This window comes from Elephas maximus, chromosome 5, assembly GCF_024166365.1.
Source record: "Elephas maximus indicus isolate mEleMax1 chromosome 5, mEleMax1 primary haplotype, whole genome shotgun sequence".
NCBI lineage: Eukaryota > Metazoa > Chordata > Mammalia > Proboscidea > Elephantidae > Elephas > Elephas maximus.
Genome location: NC_064823.1, coordinates 110,021,182 through 110,040,209, shown reverse-complemented (window position 1 = coordinate 110,040,209; position 19,028 = coordinate 110,021,182). Strand labels below are relative to the sequence as shown.

The 19,028-nt window shown below is 39.6% G+C and overlaps 1 protein-coding gene across 1 annotated transcript in view; it reads left to right on the top strand.

Annotated features, from left to right (window-relative positions):
• The window catches only part of CWH43 (cell wall biogenesis 43 C-terminal homolog), a 79,419-nt gene extending 62,877 nt beyond the window's left edge, over positions 1-16,542 (top strand). The window contains exons 13-16 of the mRNA XM_049886261.1: positions 365-509; positions 5,529-5,590; positions 9,866-10,021; positions 16,348-16,542. Coding sequence (XP_049742218.1) covers positions 365-509; positions 5,529-5,590; positions 9,866-10,021; positions 16,348-16,426 — 442 coding nt within the window. The 3' untranslated portion in view covers positions 16,427-16,542. The remainder of the gene's footprint in view (positions 1-364; positions 510-5,528; positions 5,591-9,865; positions 10,022-16,347) is intronic.
• Positions 16,543-19,028: the final 2,486 nt, after the last annotated feature.

Below are 19,028 nucleotides of genomic sequence, written 5' to 3'. Positions count from 1 at the left end.
GCCTACTGGGTTGAAGCTCTGTATCAATGTCTTGTTCATTTTCGTAACATTAAGGCATTTGCCCAAGTAGGAATTAGTCTGCCTCTGTGCATTATTTGAAGGTATTCTTTGACATCTTAGGTACCTAAAACAAAACAAAACAAAAAAAACCTGTTGTCATTGAGACTATTCCAACTTATACCGACCCTACTGAATAGAGTAAAATTACCCCATAGAGTTTCCAATAAGGGGCAGTCGAACTGCCGACCTTTTGGATAGCAGCCAAACTCTTAACCACTGCACCACCAGGGCTCCCTTAGGTACCTAAAACTTTTAAAAGTGGCTTTGCAAATATAATAAAGAGGTACGTTTTTGCATTTTTTAGAGATGACCTGGACAGGAAACTTCAGGCTATTGCTGTTTCAAAGCTACTGAAAAATAGCTCTGATCAAGTGATATTTCTGGGATATATCACCTCAGCACCTGGTTCCAGAGATTATCTACAGCTCATTGAACATGGCAACGTGAAGGTAACACAATCTTAGTAGGATTTCTGACTTATGTAAAATACTTCTTTTTCATACTTAAAAAAAAACCAACCCAACAATTTAATATGTGTTCTAATTATCTACTGCTATAGAGCAAACCACCACAGAACATATTGGCTTAAAACAATAGCAATCATTTATTTGCTCACAGATTTACAATTTGGACAGGCTTATCAGAGGCCTGGTGGAGTAAATGATTAACGCATGGCTGCTAAATTTTTTGTCTTTTTTGCTAACCCAAAGCTTGTCAGTTTGAACCCACCTAGCAGTTCCATGGGAGAGAGAACTAGTGATCTGCTTCCATAAAGATTACAGCCAAGAAAACCCTGTGGGGCAGTTCTACTCTGTCACATGAGGCCACTATGAGTCAAAAATGGCTGATGGCACCCAACAACAGCAGGGATAGCACATCTATGTAATGTCAATGAGGTGGCTCAACTGGAGACTGGAAGATCCAATTTCAAGATGATTTATATAGTTGGCAAGTTCATCCTGGCTTCTGACCAGGAGCTCAGATGAGGCTTTGGGCTTGGGACCTTGATTCCTTTCCATGTGCTATTTGGGCTTCCTCCTATAGGGCAGCTGGATTTTAAGAGTGAGTGCCCCAAGAGAACCAGGCAGAAGCTGTATGGCCTAGCTTTATAAGCAACATAGTGTTTTCTTCTGCCATAGTAACAAGCCTGTCCAAATTCAATGGGAAGAAACATAAAACCCACCTCTTGATGGGAGGAGTATCAAAGTCACAATATAAGAATAGCATATGGGATGTGAGACATTGTTGCGGCCATGTTTAGAAAATACAATCTGCCACATGGTGAGAGTTAATTATGATAGTGAAAGATAAAATGAAACATCACACAGAGTGGCAGGCTGATCAGCTAGACAGGACCTTACCAGATGACACTGAATTAGATCATACCTTTTCAAGTCTAAAACTCTTGAATTTGTCAGTGTGCTTGGACATAACCATGAGCAAATCAAATCCTCAAGAGACTGGTACATACACTAGAATGCCAAGTGCATTCTCAAATCGAGAAATACAATTCTTCTATTTAGTTAAGCCTTCTGTAGATTTCTTGGTCCTTTTCATTTTGCTTTTGACTTCATGTCTTGAGCTAATATCTGCAGTGATAAAAGCTTATCCATCTTACTTGATCTTAGGACTTAAACTCATAGAGCGTAATATTATTTACCAAGTGCTTGGAGAGACAGAGGTGGGAGAGAGCACTGCATGATGAGGGTTTTCTGCATGTGACAGAAAATACAAAGTAACAGTGGCTTAAATAAGATAGTTTTTTAAATATATATATATAAAAGTCTGGGCGAGTGATTCAGTCACTCTGTAGTGTCAGGAATCTGTCCTTCTGTCTGTGGCTCCAGTTTACAAGGCCTGCATTTCCAAGTTTGCCTCACGGTCGGAAATGGCAGGCACATTCCAGTTAAAAAAATAGAGGAAGGGATAAAGAAGGGGCAATGTGCATATGCAGGTTATCTCCAAAGGCAAGTTCCAGGAAGCTCATTGACTGGAATGTAGTCATATGACCACACCTTCCTATACAGAAAGCAGGAAGATGGAATTTTTAATCTTGATGGCCACAAACCCAGCTAAACATGCTACAACTTTGGAAGAAGAACAGGGAAGATATTGGGGAGCATGAGTTAGTCTCTGCCACAGTAGGTAGGCAGAAAGTGGAGTCAACATGGACTACTGGTTTGGGGCTTTAGTCAGAGAGTTTATGATGGTAACATTTACTATTATAGAATACAAAAGAAAGAAGAGTTTTGCAGAGAGATCATGAGCTCAGGTTTGGGCTGAGTTTGACACATCTGTGGGACATTAATGGCGATGTCCAATGGTCAGCTGGATATATGGGTCTGGAATTCAGAAGAACCATCAGGACTAGAGATAGAGATTAGGGAGTTGCCAGCATATAGGCGATCATTGAAACCATGGAAGTGGATGAGATTGCTTGTGAAGTTATAGAAGAGCAAAAAGATCAAACAAGTAGACACATGAGACTATGTGGGCAGGTCCTGTCTGGAGGGGAGATGAGTGGGCAGAGGGAGTTAAAAGCTGGCCAAATGGACACAAAAATAGAGAGAGGAAAGAAGGAGTGTGCTGTCTCATTAGGGGGAGAGCAACTAGGAGTATATAGCAAAAAAAAAAACAAGGTGTGTATAAATTTTTGTATGAGAGACAGACTTGATTTATAATTTTCACTTACCTGTACCCTGTTGCTGTCAAGTCGATTCTGACTCACAGCGACCCTGTAGGATGGAGTAGAATTGCCCCATAGGGTTTCCAAGGAGTGGCTGGTAGGTTCAAACTGCCAACCATGGAAACCCTGGTAGTGTAGTGGTTAAGAGCTACAGCTGCTAACCAAAAGGTTGGCAGTTTGAATCTACCAGGTGCTCCTTGGAAACCCTATGGGGCGGTTCTATTCTGTCCTTTAGGGTTACTATGAGTTGGAATTGACTTGATGGCTATAGGTTTAACTTTCACTTAAAGCACAATAAAAATTAAAAAAAATAAAAGAAGATCAAAGAAAACCCAATAAAGCCATGTTCAATGCAGCTATCATGAGAGAGCCCTAGTGGCACAGTGGTTAAGAGCTCAGCTGCTAACCAGAAGGTCAATGGTTTGAACCCATCAGCCACTCTGCAGGAGAAAGATGTGGCAGTATGCTTCCGTAAAGTTTACGGCCTTGGAAACCCTATAGGATTGCTATGAGTCTGAATCGACCCAACAATAGTGATTTGGTTTGGGGATCATGGGGTGGTGGGTGAGGGAAGAAAAGGGAAATTACCTCAAGAAAGAGATTAAGGACAATTAGAAAAGTAAGAGGAAAACCTGGAGAGTGTGGAGTCATAGAGACGACATCGGTTATTTTTCACTGTGTTAGAAATCACCTCAAAATTCAGTGGCTTAAAACAACATCAGTTTATTATTTCTCATGATTTAGTGGGTTGACTTGGCAATTCTCTGGTCTTTCCTGGGTTCACTTATACAATGAGCTGGTGGCTTGGCTTTTGTTGGAGGGTCTAAGATGGCCCCACTCACACGTCTGGGGCCTTAGTGCTCGCTGTTGGCTGAGCCTTTCTCTCCACTGGTCTCTCATCTTTCACTAACCTAGCCAGGGCTGCGTTTTTCAGCTGTGTGACCTTGGGACAAGCTGCTTAACCTTTCTGGGGCTCAATCTCCACACATGTAACATGGTAATGTAATATCTCTTCCATCACTGTGTTGTTGTGAAGAGGAAATATAATGTATACAAAACCCTCATATATGGAATGCACCCACTAAGTGGTAGCTACATGTATGTCTTATGTCTGTCTGGCTGCCTGTATAAAATCCAACAAGACAAATGTGTGTGTAAGTACATGGTTTATAAGTTATGAAAGAATGTTAGACAAAATGAGATTTAGCAAGCCTGAGGAAAAAGTCATCCTAATAAAGGACAACATTCTTACATTGTATGTGTATGTGTGTGTGTGCACAGCATGGTTGTGAGTGTGCATCTGTGTCTGTGAGGGAAATACATGGTGTTGGGCAGGACAAATTTTATTTGATTTTTATTTAATCCTCTGTTGTTTTCCACTATCACTGTCAGAAGCCGTAACAGGATTGGCAACGGATTCCCATACAGCTTTTTCTATTAAGTTTTTGCATGTGGAGAGGCATTTAAGTCAAAAATGCTTGGATGAACAGATTTTTCTCTTTAAAAAATGAGTATTTAAATTCTGTAGTCTTAAAACAGCTTCATAGTTTATTACTCCCAGTATAGATAGCTGAGTGACTTACTGCTTATCTCTTCCTAAAGCAGACCAGAACCATACTTCTTTTATTTATTGATGTTCTTCACAATCTTCTAAATTTTTAAAACTCATTACAGTTTTTACATGTTTGGAAATGTACATTAATATGTGTGTAATATAAATGACAATAAAAGTTCATGTAACAGTCATTCATGTGTTCACCACCAAGCTTAAGGAAAAAAAAATTAGGAGATAAGTAAATTATGTATTCTTTCAGTGATTTAAAAATATATTCTTAATTACATTTCTTAGTAAAATTCAGGAATAGCAAAAAGTCAGGTATATTTTTATTTATAGTTTTTTTTGTTTAAGAGAAAAATGGAGACTTCTTCCTTCAATATAACAGCTTCCTATTTTTTCCTAACACATTATAGGGAAAAAACAATGTATTTCTCTTCTGCTTCTGTGATGAAAAATAACCCTGGGCTCAAGCTTTCAACATCAAAAACGCTCGTGATTTCTCCCAAAATGTGTTTATTTCCATGATTCGATTTAACGAACACATATTGAGTGCCTGCTGAACAGCAGGCTTCATGCTAAGTATCAGAGAGACAAAAGTGATGAAGAGTCCTTCTGCTCAGGAAGGGCAGGTGGAGACATATATGAACAAATCACTGTCGCAGAATGGCATAGCTGCTGTGCAAAAAGTACTACATAGGGTGACAAATGAAGAGACGGTAAATTCTGCTTACGGTGAAGGTCTCGGAAAGCTGCAGGGAGCCAGGAACTGTATTGTAATCAGTGATTTCCTGCCCAACTCCCTCTTTAGACCACCTTCATCTTTGTATTCCTAGCATCTACAGTAGCTAAGGAGCCCTGATGGTGCAGTGGTTAAAGCAATCGACTGGTAATCGAAAGGCCACCAGTTCTAAACCACCAGTGGCTCCGCAGGAGGAAGTTGTGGCAGTCTGCTTCCGTAGAGATTTAGAGCCTTATAAACCCTGTGGGGTCACTATGAGTCAGAATTAACTTGACAGCAGTGGGTGGGTGGGTAGTACAGTAGCTAGATTGACACTTAGCAGGTGCTGAATAAATATCTGTCTAATGAACTTTAAAAGATGAGTAGGAGCCAGGCAGACAAAACAGCATGCTCATTTATCATGGTAGCTCACGCGTTTTCTTGGCAATTCAGAATCGAAGATTGCTTTTTATGCTTTAAGCATTCTCTCCCATGCCCTTTATTAGGATATCGACAGCACAGATCATGACAGATGGTGTGAATACATTATGTATCGAGGGCTGATCAGGTGAGCACAGATGTTTGATTTCTTTTTAATCTATTCTTACTGTGATCTTCTGGGTCTACCCTAGAAGGAAAATTTTTGCGAAAGCAATTTATTTTGTTAGTTTTTTATAAACACTGATTTGGCTGGTTATGCAGTTTAACAGTTTTTTTTAAGGCGTGGCTTAGTGATTTAAGAAGGAATAACTGTTCATTCATTCATTTGATGAGTACTTATTAAATACTTATTATGGGCCAGACACTGTCTTAGTGGGGATATAACAGGAACAAAACAAAATCCTTTGTTATCACAGAGCTTACATTGCAACAGAAGGAAATGGAAAATCAGCAAATAAATTCTAAAATTTGACAGGTGGTGGTAAGTGTGACGAAGACATGAATAAAGCTGTGGTATGTTACACAGGGTGTGCAGACTAGGCCCTTCTGATGGAGTGATGTCTGGGCAGCAGCCTGGATGAAATGAGAGAGTCGTTCGTATCTTGGGGAAGACCGTGCCAGGCAGAGGGACAGCAAGTACAAAAGCTTCCAAAAGGAGTGTGATTAATATTTTTGAGAATTAGCAAGGGGGCCAGTGTGGCTGGAGTGGAGTGAAGTAGGAAGGGAGGGGAGAGATGTAAGGGGGTCCAGATCATGTTGACAGTGGATTGAGACGCAGGTCCCTCCACATCTTCAGCGGAGGGACCATGCTGCAATCTGAAGACCTACCCTAAAACTCCCAGAGGCTCCTCCTGGTAGTACAGAATCTGTTAGGAGATATTTGATCTGAGGCCTTTAACTACCCACCTGGGGCAGTGCTGGGAACTCTGGTGTAGGCTTCTAGGATGAAATTCTCAGGGCTTTAGTCCCTCATCCATACAGAGCAGCTCATCAGAGGTGTCTTGGTATTTCCAGCCTGAGGACAGGGGCTGGTGATTGATCTGATCACTGCTTAAAAAAAAAAAAAAAGCAGTTGCTGTCAGTCGATTCCAACTCATGGCCATCCTATGGATTGCAGAATAGAACTGCAGTCCACTCCACAGGGGTCTCGGTGGCTGTGATCTTCTGGAAACAGATCACCAGGCCTTTCCTCCACAGCACCTGTGGTTGGATTCTAATCACCAACCTTTCAGTTAGTAGCTGAGCACTTAACCGTTTGCACCACTCACGTACTCCTGATCATCCTCTAAGTAATCTTCTAAGATGCGTGGGTCTGCATTTATGAAAGAAATAGTTGCCTTCTAGGAATGATATAGGATCACAGGGTCCGGTGGGGACCAAAGAGTAGCAGTCCAGTAAAATCAAACCTTCATGTTCTCTTGGTGTACAATCCCTGTTTGTCATTCAACAATTATTGATCAGGCGTGGTATACATGCTAGGCACCGGGAGTATCGCTGTAAACAAAGCAGTCAAGCATCTCTACCCTGGAGGAAGGAGAATGGACAATAAACATAATTTTATGATATTGTGTTTTAGAAAGTGAGGAGTGCTGTCAGAAAAAATAGAGCAGGGTAAGAAGCATTAGGAATATGGAGGTGGGGGTGCATTTGTAAATATGGAGTTGGATAAATCTTACCAAGAACACGATCATTTGGGTCAAGATTTGAAGGAGTGGGCCATGAGGTTATCTAGGAGAAGACCCTTCCAGGTAGAGGAACTGTTGTTGTTAGGTGCTGTTGAGTCGGTTCCGACTCATAGCAACCCTATGTACAACATGAGGAGACACTGCCTGGTCCTGTGCCATCCTTACAATTGCTGTTATGCTTGAGTCTATTGTTGCAGCCACTGCGTCAGTCCATCTCTTTGAGGGTCTTCCTCTTTTTTCCGCTGGTGCTTGGTCTTCCTTATTCATCGTCCAGCTTTCACATGCATATGACCAAAAAAAACCAAACCTGTTGCCATCGAGTTATTTCTGACTCATAGTGACACCATAGGACAGCGTAGAATTGCCTCGTACAGTTTCCAAGGAACAGCTGTTGGATTCCAACTGCCAACCTTTTAGTTAGCAGCCATAGCTCTTAACCACTATGCCACCAGGGTTTACATTCATATGAGGCGATTGAAAACACCATGGCTTGGGTCAGGTGCACCTTAGTCTTCAAGATGACATCTTTGCTTTTCAACACATTAAAGAGGTCTTTCACAGCAGATTTGTCTAATGCAATGCATCTTTTGATTTCTTGACTGCTGCTTTCATATGCATTGATTGTGGATCCAAGTAAAATGAAATCCTTGACAACTTCAATCTTTTCTGTTTATCCTGATGTTACTTATTGGTCCAGCTTCTCAGATTATTTGCTCAGCATACAGATTGAACAGATATGGTGAAAGCATACAACCTAGCCAGTGCAAAAGCCCCGAGGGCAGGAGTGTGCAATGTGTTAGAGGAAAATTGAGGCTAGTGAGGCTGGAGTGTGTGTGTAGGGGTGGGGTTGGAATGGGGCGGGGTCACAAGAAGGATGAGGTAAGTGGGGAGTATGTGGGCAGGAAGGGAAGGGAGGAGATCTTGAAAGGATCTCCTGGCCCTTATTGAGGACTTTAGATAGTACTCTGAGTAAAATGGTGACCTTTCTTGGTTTCTGGACAATTCCATAAGTTCATATGCTTACTGAAGTGAGCTAAGGAGGACCTTGTCGTGCTAGGATCATTCTGGTTATACTGCTCGTTCAGAAACCCTAAAAGGCCTGGTATATGCCCAAATCGCTGCCAGGTAGATAGCTCAGCTATAATTTTGGTGTTCCCAAAGAGTTAAGCAGGGAGAGGGCATGTTAAAGTGTTAGTTTTGTAAAGTACTTTATATCTCAGTTTGAAAATACTATTTAAATGTTTATTATAAGGGTTGTCTTAATGGGGATAGAGTTTCTAGAAAATAGTTTACAATATAGACTGAAATAGGTATAATTCCAAGTTGTAAAAATTGTTGGTCATCAAGGAACAAGGTGTTTATAGCAACCATTGTAGCTGGCTAGCCGAGTTCTTTGTACATATGTAGCCTGAGACCTTTATTACTTCAAGAGGGTGGGAAGGCATGGTTATATGTGTATATACACACACACACATATGAAAATTTTGATACTTTCATGAATATATGTAATATATATATAAGTTAAATGGAGCCCTGGTGGCACAGTGGTTAAAACCTCGGCTGCTAACCAAAAGGTTGGCAGTTCAAATCCACCAGCCGCTCCTTGGAAACCCAATAGGCAGTTCTATTCTGTCCTATAGGGTCGCTGTGAGTCAGAATGGACGTGACAGCAGTGGGTTTTTTTTTTTTTTTTTTTGGTTAAGCCCTATGGGACAGTTCTAGTCTCACATGGAGTGGCTACCAGTTGGAATCAATGTGACGGCACAAAACAGCAACAACATTAGAATGAAAAGGTCCCTTGGTGGCCCAAATGGTTAAGCATTTTGGTGTTAACCAAAAAGTTGGTGGTTTGAGCCCACCCAGAGTCACCTTGGAAAAAAAGCCTGATGATCTGCTTTTGAAAGGTCACTGCCACATATCACCCTGCAGCACATGGGGTTGCCATGAGTCAGAATCAACACAGACTCAGCAGGTTTGGTTTTGATTTTATTAGAGTGAGAGCTCCGTAAGGGCAAGAATTTTGTTCGTTGCCTATCCCCAGTGCCTAGAACAGTGTCTGGCACATAATAGGGACTGACAGATATTTATTCATTGAAAAAGAAATCAATGAAGCTGACTTAATTTTTCTTTTTTGAAGAGGCAAAATTAAATAAAATGAATTCTTTGCTGCTCACTGTTCCCTCATTTTTCCGTCTGAGCGTCTCGCTAAGAACAGTGCCTGTAAAATGCTTTGAATTTCCTGGAGAACGGAAAGCTTTAAGCAAAGCAGGATGTGGGGCTTTTTTAGACATATAAAATCTTTTATTTTAAACTTATAAGAGTGAATGAAAATATGCATGTGGTATTTGAATTTTTAAAGGTAAAAAATAATTTATGCATAAATTCCTGTCATCCTGAAGAATTCCTGTTATTGACTCAATACAAAATCATGTGGAGGTAGTTCGTATAGGCAGAATATTCATTAGTTTAAGAAAGTAGATTAAGTTTGCCAAGTGTATTTAGTTAATTAAATTCATGTGAATGCTCCTTATTGATTTATATCATAAAGAGATGTTTTAATAAATATTTAGTTCTACTTTAGCTCTAGTTGTGATATACAGAGTCTGAGGAGTTAGAAATAGGAAATTGGTGTAATAATGAAAGTACTAACTATTAGGGATCATCTAATTTCTACATGATGATAAAACCTTTACAAACCATTTCTTCTTCTGCCACAGATTAGGATATGCAAGAATCTCCCATGCTGAACTGAGTGACTCTGAAATTCAGGTGGCCAAATTTAGGATCCCTGATGACCCCGTTAATTATAGAGACAACCAGAAAGTGGTCATCGACCACAGAAAAGTTCCTGAGAAAATTCATTTCAATCCGAGGTAAGTGAGTTCCTCTATGTTGTAGGCTACGCTTATGAGAGTTTCGGAAAGTAGAGGATCAGCGAAAACAAGGGAAAAATCCTCAGTGAGATGGACTGACACCATAACTGCAACAATGGACTCAAACATGCCAATGACCGTGAAGATGGTGCAGGACTGGGCATTGTTTCATTCTGTTATGTATAAGGTCATCATGAGTCAGAGCCAACTGGACAGTTAGGAGATGCCACGTGCCTCTGGGGAATCTAAATATCACCTCAAAATTAGCTTCAAGTTGAATTTGGTTCTAGAGGTTCATGCCAAATAAGGGAGCTCATGGTAACATGATAAAATCCTATTTCAGTTGAAGTTATGGTCCCTGCTTTCTAAGAGAAACCTTTTATGGTCCCAACCTCAGGTAAAAAATGTTACGTCATCATTATCATTGTCACCATCATTAGCATCATCAAAATAGCTAATATTTGAGTGCTTCTATGTCTCAGATGAAGAGCCCTTAGTAGCTCAATGGTTAAGCGCTCAGCGGCTAACTGAAAGTTTGGTGATTCAAACCCATCTAGTGGCTCTGTGGGAGAAAGACTTAACAATCTGCTCCCCTAAATTACAGCTTAGAAAACCCTGTGGGGCAGTTCTACTCTGTCACATGGGGTCACTATGAGTGGAAAATTGACTCGATGGCACCAGCAGCAACAACATGTCTTAGATCTTGTTGTAGGTGCTTTGTGTGTGTTCAGCTTGGTACTCTTACTATGCCCATTTTATAGATAAGGAAGCTTAGGCTGATGAAGGTAACAGAGCTAATGAGTGGAAAGAAAGCCTCTTAGCATCCTTGGGTTGCTGTGATTCTTAGTTCAGCTGCACATTAGATTTACACTGCTTGGACCCCCGACCCCTGACCAATTATTCAGAAGCTCTTGGAGTGGTACCTGGGCTTTGGGATTTAAAAAATATTTCCAGACCAATTCTAATGTACAGTTAGGATTAAGGATGACAAGTATAATGTAACTCAGACTATGGAGAGTGCATAATTTGTTTACACTGCAGATACTCTACCATGTGAAGTATATTGGGTTTGGTTTTGTTTTTAATAGAGGTTTTCTGAAAAGTCTATTTGCAGCAGAACGTATAATTTGGAATGTGTACTCTTTTCTCCTCCTTGACTGGATAATGAGAGGAAACCGCTGCATAAAAACAAACTTGGAACATGTGATGTACATTATTATTATTATTTGACATCTTTATTGTGTTTGCCAGTGAATAACTTCAGAAATTTCTCAGATTTCATTTTGTTGTGGAAAAAGAAAGACCTATTTCCCCATCTTCTTTTTCTCCTTTGTCCCACTTATAACAAGAAAAAATCTGCATGAAAGTGTAGGCAATTAATATGAGAAGTGCTATGACTAAATCTTGATTTGCTTCCATTATTGTACTTTTTTCTTGTTCTTTGTACATGTAATGTGGTTGTAAAGAGCATGGGCTCTGGGGTCAGGTGTCTTGGGTTCGAATCCTCACTCTTGCCAACTAATAGCTGGGTAACCCTGGGCAAGTTGCTTAGCCTCTCTAAGCCAAAAGTCCTTCGATGAAAAAAAAAAATTAGTGCCTAAGGAGCCCGACTGGCACAATAGTTAAGTGCTTGGCTGCTAACTGAAAGGTTGGAGGTTCAAAACCACCACGGGAGAAAAGATCTGGTGATCTACTTCCATAAAAACAGGCAAGCCTATGAGACAGTTCTACTCTGTCCTGTAGGGTCACTATGAGTCTGAATCAACTCAGTGGCACACAACAACAGTAGTGCCTACCTCCTATGGTTATTTGAGGTTTGAATGACACATAAAGTTTTTAGAATAAACAGTGGCATAGTAAGTGCTCGATAGCAATAGCAAGAATAGTGTTTGTTGTAATAACAGTAGAAATAAAATACAATATTTCCTCTCCCTTTGCTGATTAAGATGACTTTTTAAATAGAAACTAGAAGAACATCAAAGGCCTCTCCTCTAAATTAGAAGCAGTAACAACTAGTGGGTCTTATTTGTTCTAACAGTTATATAAGATCTGGGAAGGAAAAGACTTTCCTATTTCTTTATACTTTGTATATCAGGAGTGTGGAGAAATTCAAATAAAATACTTTTGGCTAACCACAACTGCAGATTAATTCCAAAAACTGAGCAGAGCTAGATACCTTCTTCCCCACTCAGTTTAATTATGAAAATAACGGGAGCATAACTAGAAGGCCTGCCTTAATTTAAAATGTTCTTATTACAAAAGGTACACCCACACATGTAAAAATTTATAAAGTAGAAATAGGCAAAGGAAACTAAATTTACCAAAAATTCCATCTCTTTTAATTCCTTAATCCAGCAACTATTCATTGAGTACTACGATGACAACGCCATGCTGGGCCTTGTGTTGGATAGATACCAAGAACAGAGTGCTGAACAAGACAAAGTCTCTCTCCTTATGGAGATCATGTTCTATTTGGGAGATAAGCAACTCAAAGGTTATCACTGATAGGATTTTGGGATATATCTTTCCTTTAATATCATCGTCAAAAATGAAAGGTTGATATCCTTGACATTAATGAGCTGAGATGGACTGGTATGGGTCATTTCGAATCAGATAATCATATGGTCTACATGCCAGGAATGACAACTTGAAGAGGAATAGCTTTGCATTCATCATCAAAAAGGACATTTCAAGATCTATCCTGAAGTACAATGCTGTCAGTAATAGGATAATATCCATACGCCTACAAGGAAGACCAGTTAATATGACTATTATACAAATTTATGCACCAACCACTAACGCCAAAGATGAAGAAATTGAAGATTTTCACCAACTTGAGCAGTCTGAAATTGATCAAACATGCAATCAGGATACACTGATAATTACTGCTGATTGGAATGTGAAAGTTGGAAACAAAGAAGAAGGATTGGTAGTTGGAAAATATGGCCTTGGTGATAGAAATGATGCCAGAGATCACATGATAGAATTTTGCAAGACCAATGACTTCTTCATTGCAAATACCTTTTTTCACCAACATACATAAGTGGTGGGACCTCACTAGATGGAATACACAGGAATCAAATCAACTACATTTGTGGAAAGAGACATCAGACAGAACAAGGCCAGGGGCTGACTGTGGATTAGACCATCAGTTACTCATATGCAAGTTCAAGTTGAAACAGAAGAAAATTAGAACAAGTCCACAAGAGCCAAAGTATGACCTTGAGTATCTCCCATCTGAATTCAGAGACCATCTCAAGAATAGATTTGATGCATTGAACACTAATAACCAAAGACCAGATGAGTGATGGAATGACATCAAGGACATCATACATGAAGAAAGCAAAAGGTCATTAAAAAGACAGGAGAGAAAGAAAAGGCCAAAATGGTTATCAGAAGAGACTCTGAAACTTGCTCTTGAACATCGAGTAGCTAAAGCGAAAGGAAAAAATGATGAAGTAAAAGAGCTGAAAAGATTTCAAAGGGTGGCTTGAGAAGACAAAGTAAAGTATTATGATGACATGTGCAAAGACGTGGAGATAGAAAACCAAAAGGGAAGAACATTCTCAGCATTTCTCAAGCTGAAAGAACTGAAGAAAAAATTCAAGCCTCGAGTTGCAATACTGAAGGATTCTACGGGGAAAATATTAAATGAAGCAGGAAGCATCCAAAGAAGATGGAAGGAATAGAGTCACTATACCAAAAAGAATTGGTTGACGTTGAACCATTTTAGGAGGTAACATATGATCAGGAACCATTGGTACTGAAAGAAGAAGTCCAAGCTGCACTGAAGGCATTGGCAAAAACAAGGATTTGGGAATGGATGGAATACCAACTGAGATGTTTCAACAAAAGGATGCAGCACTGGAAGTGCTCACTCGTCTATGTCAAGAAGCTTGGAAGACAGCTACCTGACCAACCGACTGGAAGAGATTCATATTTATGCCTATTCCCAAGAAATGTGATCCAACAGAATGCGGAAATTATTGAACAATATCATAAATATCACACAAAAGCAAAATTTTACTGAAGATCATTCAAAAGCGGCTGCAGCAGTATATCAACAGGGAACTGCCACAAATTCAAGCCAAATTTAGAAAAGGACGTGAAACCAAGGGTATCATTGTTGATGTCAGATGAATCCTGGCTGAAAGCAAAGAATACCAGAAGGAGGGTTACCTGTGTTTTATTGACTGTGCTAAGGTACTTGACTGTGTGGATCATAGCAAATTATGGATAACATTGTGGAGAGTGGGAATTCCAAAACACTTAGTTGTGCTCATGAGGTACCTGTATATGGATCAAGAGGCAATCGATCAAACAGAACAAGGGGATACTGCATGGTTTAAAGTCAGGAAAGGTGTATGTCAGGGTTGTATTCTTTCACTGTACTTATTCAATCTGTATGCTGAGGAAATAATCCAAAAACCTGGACTATATGAAGAAGAATGGGGCATTGGGATCGGAGAAAGACTCATTAACAACCTGCATTTTGCAGATGACACACCTTGCTTCTGAAAATGAAGAGGACTTGAAGCACTTACTGATGAAGATCAAAGAGCACAGCCTTCGGTATGGATTACACCTCAACATTAAAAAAAAAAAAAAATTTTTTTTTTTCAACATAAAGAAAACAAAAATCCTCACAACTGGACCAATAAGCAACATCATGATAAACGGAGAAAAGATTGAGGTTGTCAAGGATTTCATTTTGCTTGGATCCACAATCAACACCCATGGAAGCAACAGTCAAGAAATCAAAATACACATTGCCTTTTTTTTTTTAGGCAAGTCAACTGCAAAAGTATTGAAAAGCACAGATGCTACCTTGAGGACTAAGGTGCTCGCCTGAGCCAAGCCATGGTGTTTTCAGTCGCCTCATATGCATGTGAAAGCTGGAACAGTGAATAAGGAAGACTGAAGAAGAATTGACACCTTTGAATTGTGGTGTTGGCGAAGAATATTGAATATACCATGGACTGCCAAAAGAACAAACAATTCTGTCTCGGACAAGTACAACCAGAATGCTCCTTAGAAGCAAGGATGGCGAGACTACATCTCACATACTTTGGACATGTTATCAGGAGGGATCAGTCCGTGGAGAAGGACATCATTCTTGGTAAAGTAGAGGGTCAGCGGTAAAGAGGAAGACCCTCAATGAGATGGACTGAGACAGTGGCTGCAACAGTGGGCTCAAGCATAACAACAATTGTGAGAATGATGCAGGACCGGGCAGTGTTTCGTTCTATTGTGCATAGGGTCGCTATGAGTCAGAACTGACTCGATGACACCTAACAACAACAACTTTTATATGCACGTATATCTATTTATCATATAATTATCCCAACTTTTCAATGTATGACATATATATGTATGTGTGTATACTCATTCTATTTGTTAATCTTATTTTTTTCCACCCAATAATGTATTATGAACTTTCTTCCACAATATAGTACTCCTCTTAAAGTCATTTTTAATGATTACTTAACATTCCATTGTATGGACTTAGCAAAATTTAGTAACTAGTTTTAGGTGTTATTGCACATTTTTCTTTTCACTAATTTAAAACTCTTCCAGGGACGACTCATTATTACATCTTTGGGCGTATCTTTGACTACTCCCTTAGGATCTAGTTCTAGATGTGAAACAGCAGGGTCAAAGGTGATGCAGAATTTTAATATTCTTCATCATTATCATTTTCAGATGACAAAGTAGACAGATCTTCCATCTCCTACATTATAGAGGTTATTTGGATATTACTGATGAAGAAAGGGAAGCAATTGCCTTGTTTGCTCAGGCCTTAGCTTGCTTTCCAGTATCTTTTGTAATTCCTCATAGCAACCAGAGCTGTAAAATTAATTAGTTATTCATGAGCAAAGTAAATAGCTAATCTGCAGCATGTGAGCACTTGTAGAAGATTTAGAAGTTATGCCAAAATAGATTTTGTATACACCCAAAAGCAACATGAATAGCATTTCCTGTTTCATGACTGCTTCTCCTGTGAAATAGATGCTATTCAAACTGAGAGCTAGAGAGAAAATCCAAACTGATTTTTCAGCTATGTCATCAGCCAACAATTTCTAAACAACTTTTCTTTTGGAATGATCCATGACCATGGAAAGAGGACTTCACAGGTTAACATTTTGGTCTGCCTTTCCATATGCATGAATCCTTTTTTATGTCTTCATTTTATGTTTCATAAATTGATCGCATCTCTCTTGGTTTTATGACAGATAAGTAAAACCACAATGGATTATGGTTAAATTTCACCTAAAAGCATACGTTTTTCAATGGTTTTTGTGTGCCATTTGCTTTTTGTTTTTTAGATTTGGATCCTACAAAGAAGGCCACAATTATGAGAACAACCATCATTTCCATATGAGTACTCCCAAATACTTTCTGTGAGCTATTTAAAACAAGAAGTCATTAACTTGGCAAGTCTAAGGAAAAAAATTATATACGATATTAAAGTGGGAAAATACCCACGAAGAACCTCAACTTAAAAAAAGTATGGTACTTATGCAATGAAAAATACCAGCAATTTATGAAACATTGCTTAATAAAAGCATTTCTCCCAGTTGTTTTTAAATTTTATATTAAAAAGTAGAATGGGAGGTGTTATAAGAAAGTTTTACTATTAAAGATAAAATAATAAAAATGTCTTACTTTAAAAAAAGTTTTTCTGTGTATGTGTGGTGAAATATATGTAACAAAACATTTATTTTTTCACCATTTTTACATGGACAATTTAGTGACACTAATTACAGCCACCATGGTATGCAACAATCTGTTCTTTTCCAAATTTTTCATCCCCCTTAACAGAAACTCAGTAAAATGTCTTACTTTTCCATGATTAAAAAAAAAGGGAATTGATTTATTGATGAGCCGGAAAGACTACTTACAAAAATCAAGCAGCCTTAAATCCTGCTTGGGACAAAGCAGGAAAAAAATGTTTCAAGAGTAAGCCTACATGTTAGAAGAATAACGTGTACGTGACTACTGGTGACTAATTAGCAGGAGCAGCACCTCCATCACCATCCTTCCCTGAGCTATGAAATATCATCTGTCTTTTCCCCATCACTCTTTGGCAGTACGTGATACAGTGTGTTGATGCTTCCAATCAGTCAGGCCACCAGGCTCTCAATGTGCACACCTCAACACGCAGCGGCATCTCATGGAGTAAATTTTCTTCCCTAAAATAACAGGAAGGTAAGGGGAGAATTTAGCTCAATAACACTGTCTTTATTCACAGGTAATAATGATTTGAATGTTGTTCCTGGAGGCACATAAGATTTTAGGACTGGGAAAGGCCCTGAATGTTGTTTGGGGCCAGGGATAAGAGAAGAAAGACAGTTTTCAAAGGTTTCATGTCACAATCTAAAGGAGGTTCCATGGGTCTACTTAATAAAAATGTATTGAGTACACTGGCATATGTAAAACACTGTGTCCCTGTGGTGGTTTTAAAGATATGTCCACAAATGATTTGACGCTTCCTTCAAAAAAAGGAGGTGTATAATACACCTCTTTTGAGAGTGGGCTGGACTTAGTGATTTACTTCTAATGAAGAGAATAGAGTGTAAGAGATAGTGTACAACTTCCAAGCCTAGGTTATACAAGATATTGTGGCATCCATCTTGGTCTAACTCTCTTGGTTTTGGGAGAAGCCAGCTGCCAAGTTGGGAGCAACCCTATGCAGAGGCCTCTCTGGTGAGGAACTGAGACCACGTGCCAACAACCGTGTAAATGAGCCATCAGAGATGTGGAACCTGCTACTCCAGTCAGTCTTCAGATGACTTCAGCCCCTGCTGACAACTGCAACTTCGGGAGAGATTCTGAGCCCAATCATCTAGCTTAGTTGTTCCCAAATTCTTAACCCACAGAACCTATGAGATAGTAACTGGTTTTTTTTTGTTGTTGTTGTTTGTTTTTAAGCCACTAACTGACTCGACGGCGATGGGTATATATTAGGGGGAGCCCGCGTGGTGCAGTGGTTAAGAACTCAGCTGCTAACCAGAAGGTCGGTAGTTCGAATCCACCAGCCACTCCTTGGAAACCCTATGGGCAGTTCTACTCTGTCCTATAGGGTCACTATGAGTTGGAATCAACTCGACAGCAATGGGTTTTGGTATATACTGTGGTAATTTGTTATGCATTAATAAATAACTAATACAGCCCTTGAACCTATTCAGGTTTGGGGAACTTTAAGAACCTGATAACAACAAATATTTATTTAGTGTCTACTATATTTTTTTTATATCCATAGTGGAGGAGCCCTGGTGGCACAATGGTTAAGTGCTTAGCTGGTAACTAAAAGGTTGGGGGTTTGAACCTACCAGTAGCTCCATGGAAGAAAAGACCTGGCAATCTGCACCCATCAAGATTACAGCCTAGGAAACCCTATGGGGCTGTTCTACTCTGTTCTATAGGGTCGCTATGAGACAGAATCAACTTAACAGTACAAAATAGCAACAACATATCCATAATAGAGTCCCTGGTTGGGACAAATGGCTAATGTGCTCAGCTGCTAGCTGAAAGGTTGGTAGTTTGAGTCCACCCAGAGGCAACCCAGAAGAAAGGCCTGGGAATCTACTCCCCTAAAGATTATAGCCTGGGAAACCCTATGGGGCAGTTCCACTCTATCATATAGGGTTACCATGAGTTAGAATCCACTTGATGGCAACTGATTGTTTTGTTGTTTGTTTTTTTAATATCCATAGTACTGTGCTAGGCACTTGGTGGTGAGGAGAGGTTCCACTTAACTGAAAAAGATGTTGCTCATTTCTTCGAATCCTAAACACTAAGCTTAAAAAACCAAACCAAACCCATTCCTGTTGAGTCAATTCTGACTCATAGCTACCCTACAGGACAGAGAAGAACTGACCCACGGAGTTTCCAAGGAGCGCCTGGTGGATTTGAACTGCCAGCCTTTGGTTAGCAAACATAGCTCTTAACCACTATGCCACAAGGGTTTCCAAACACTAGGCTTGGGAGACAGAAAAATACAAAA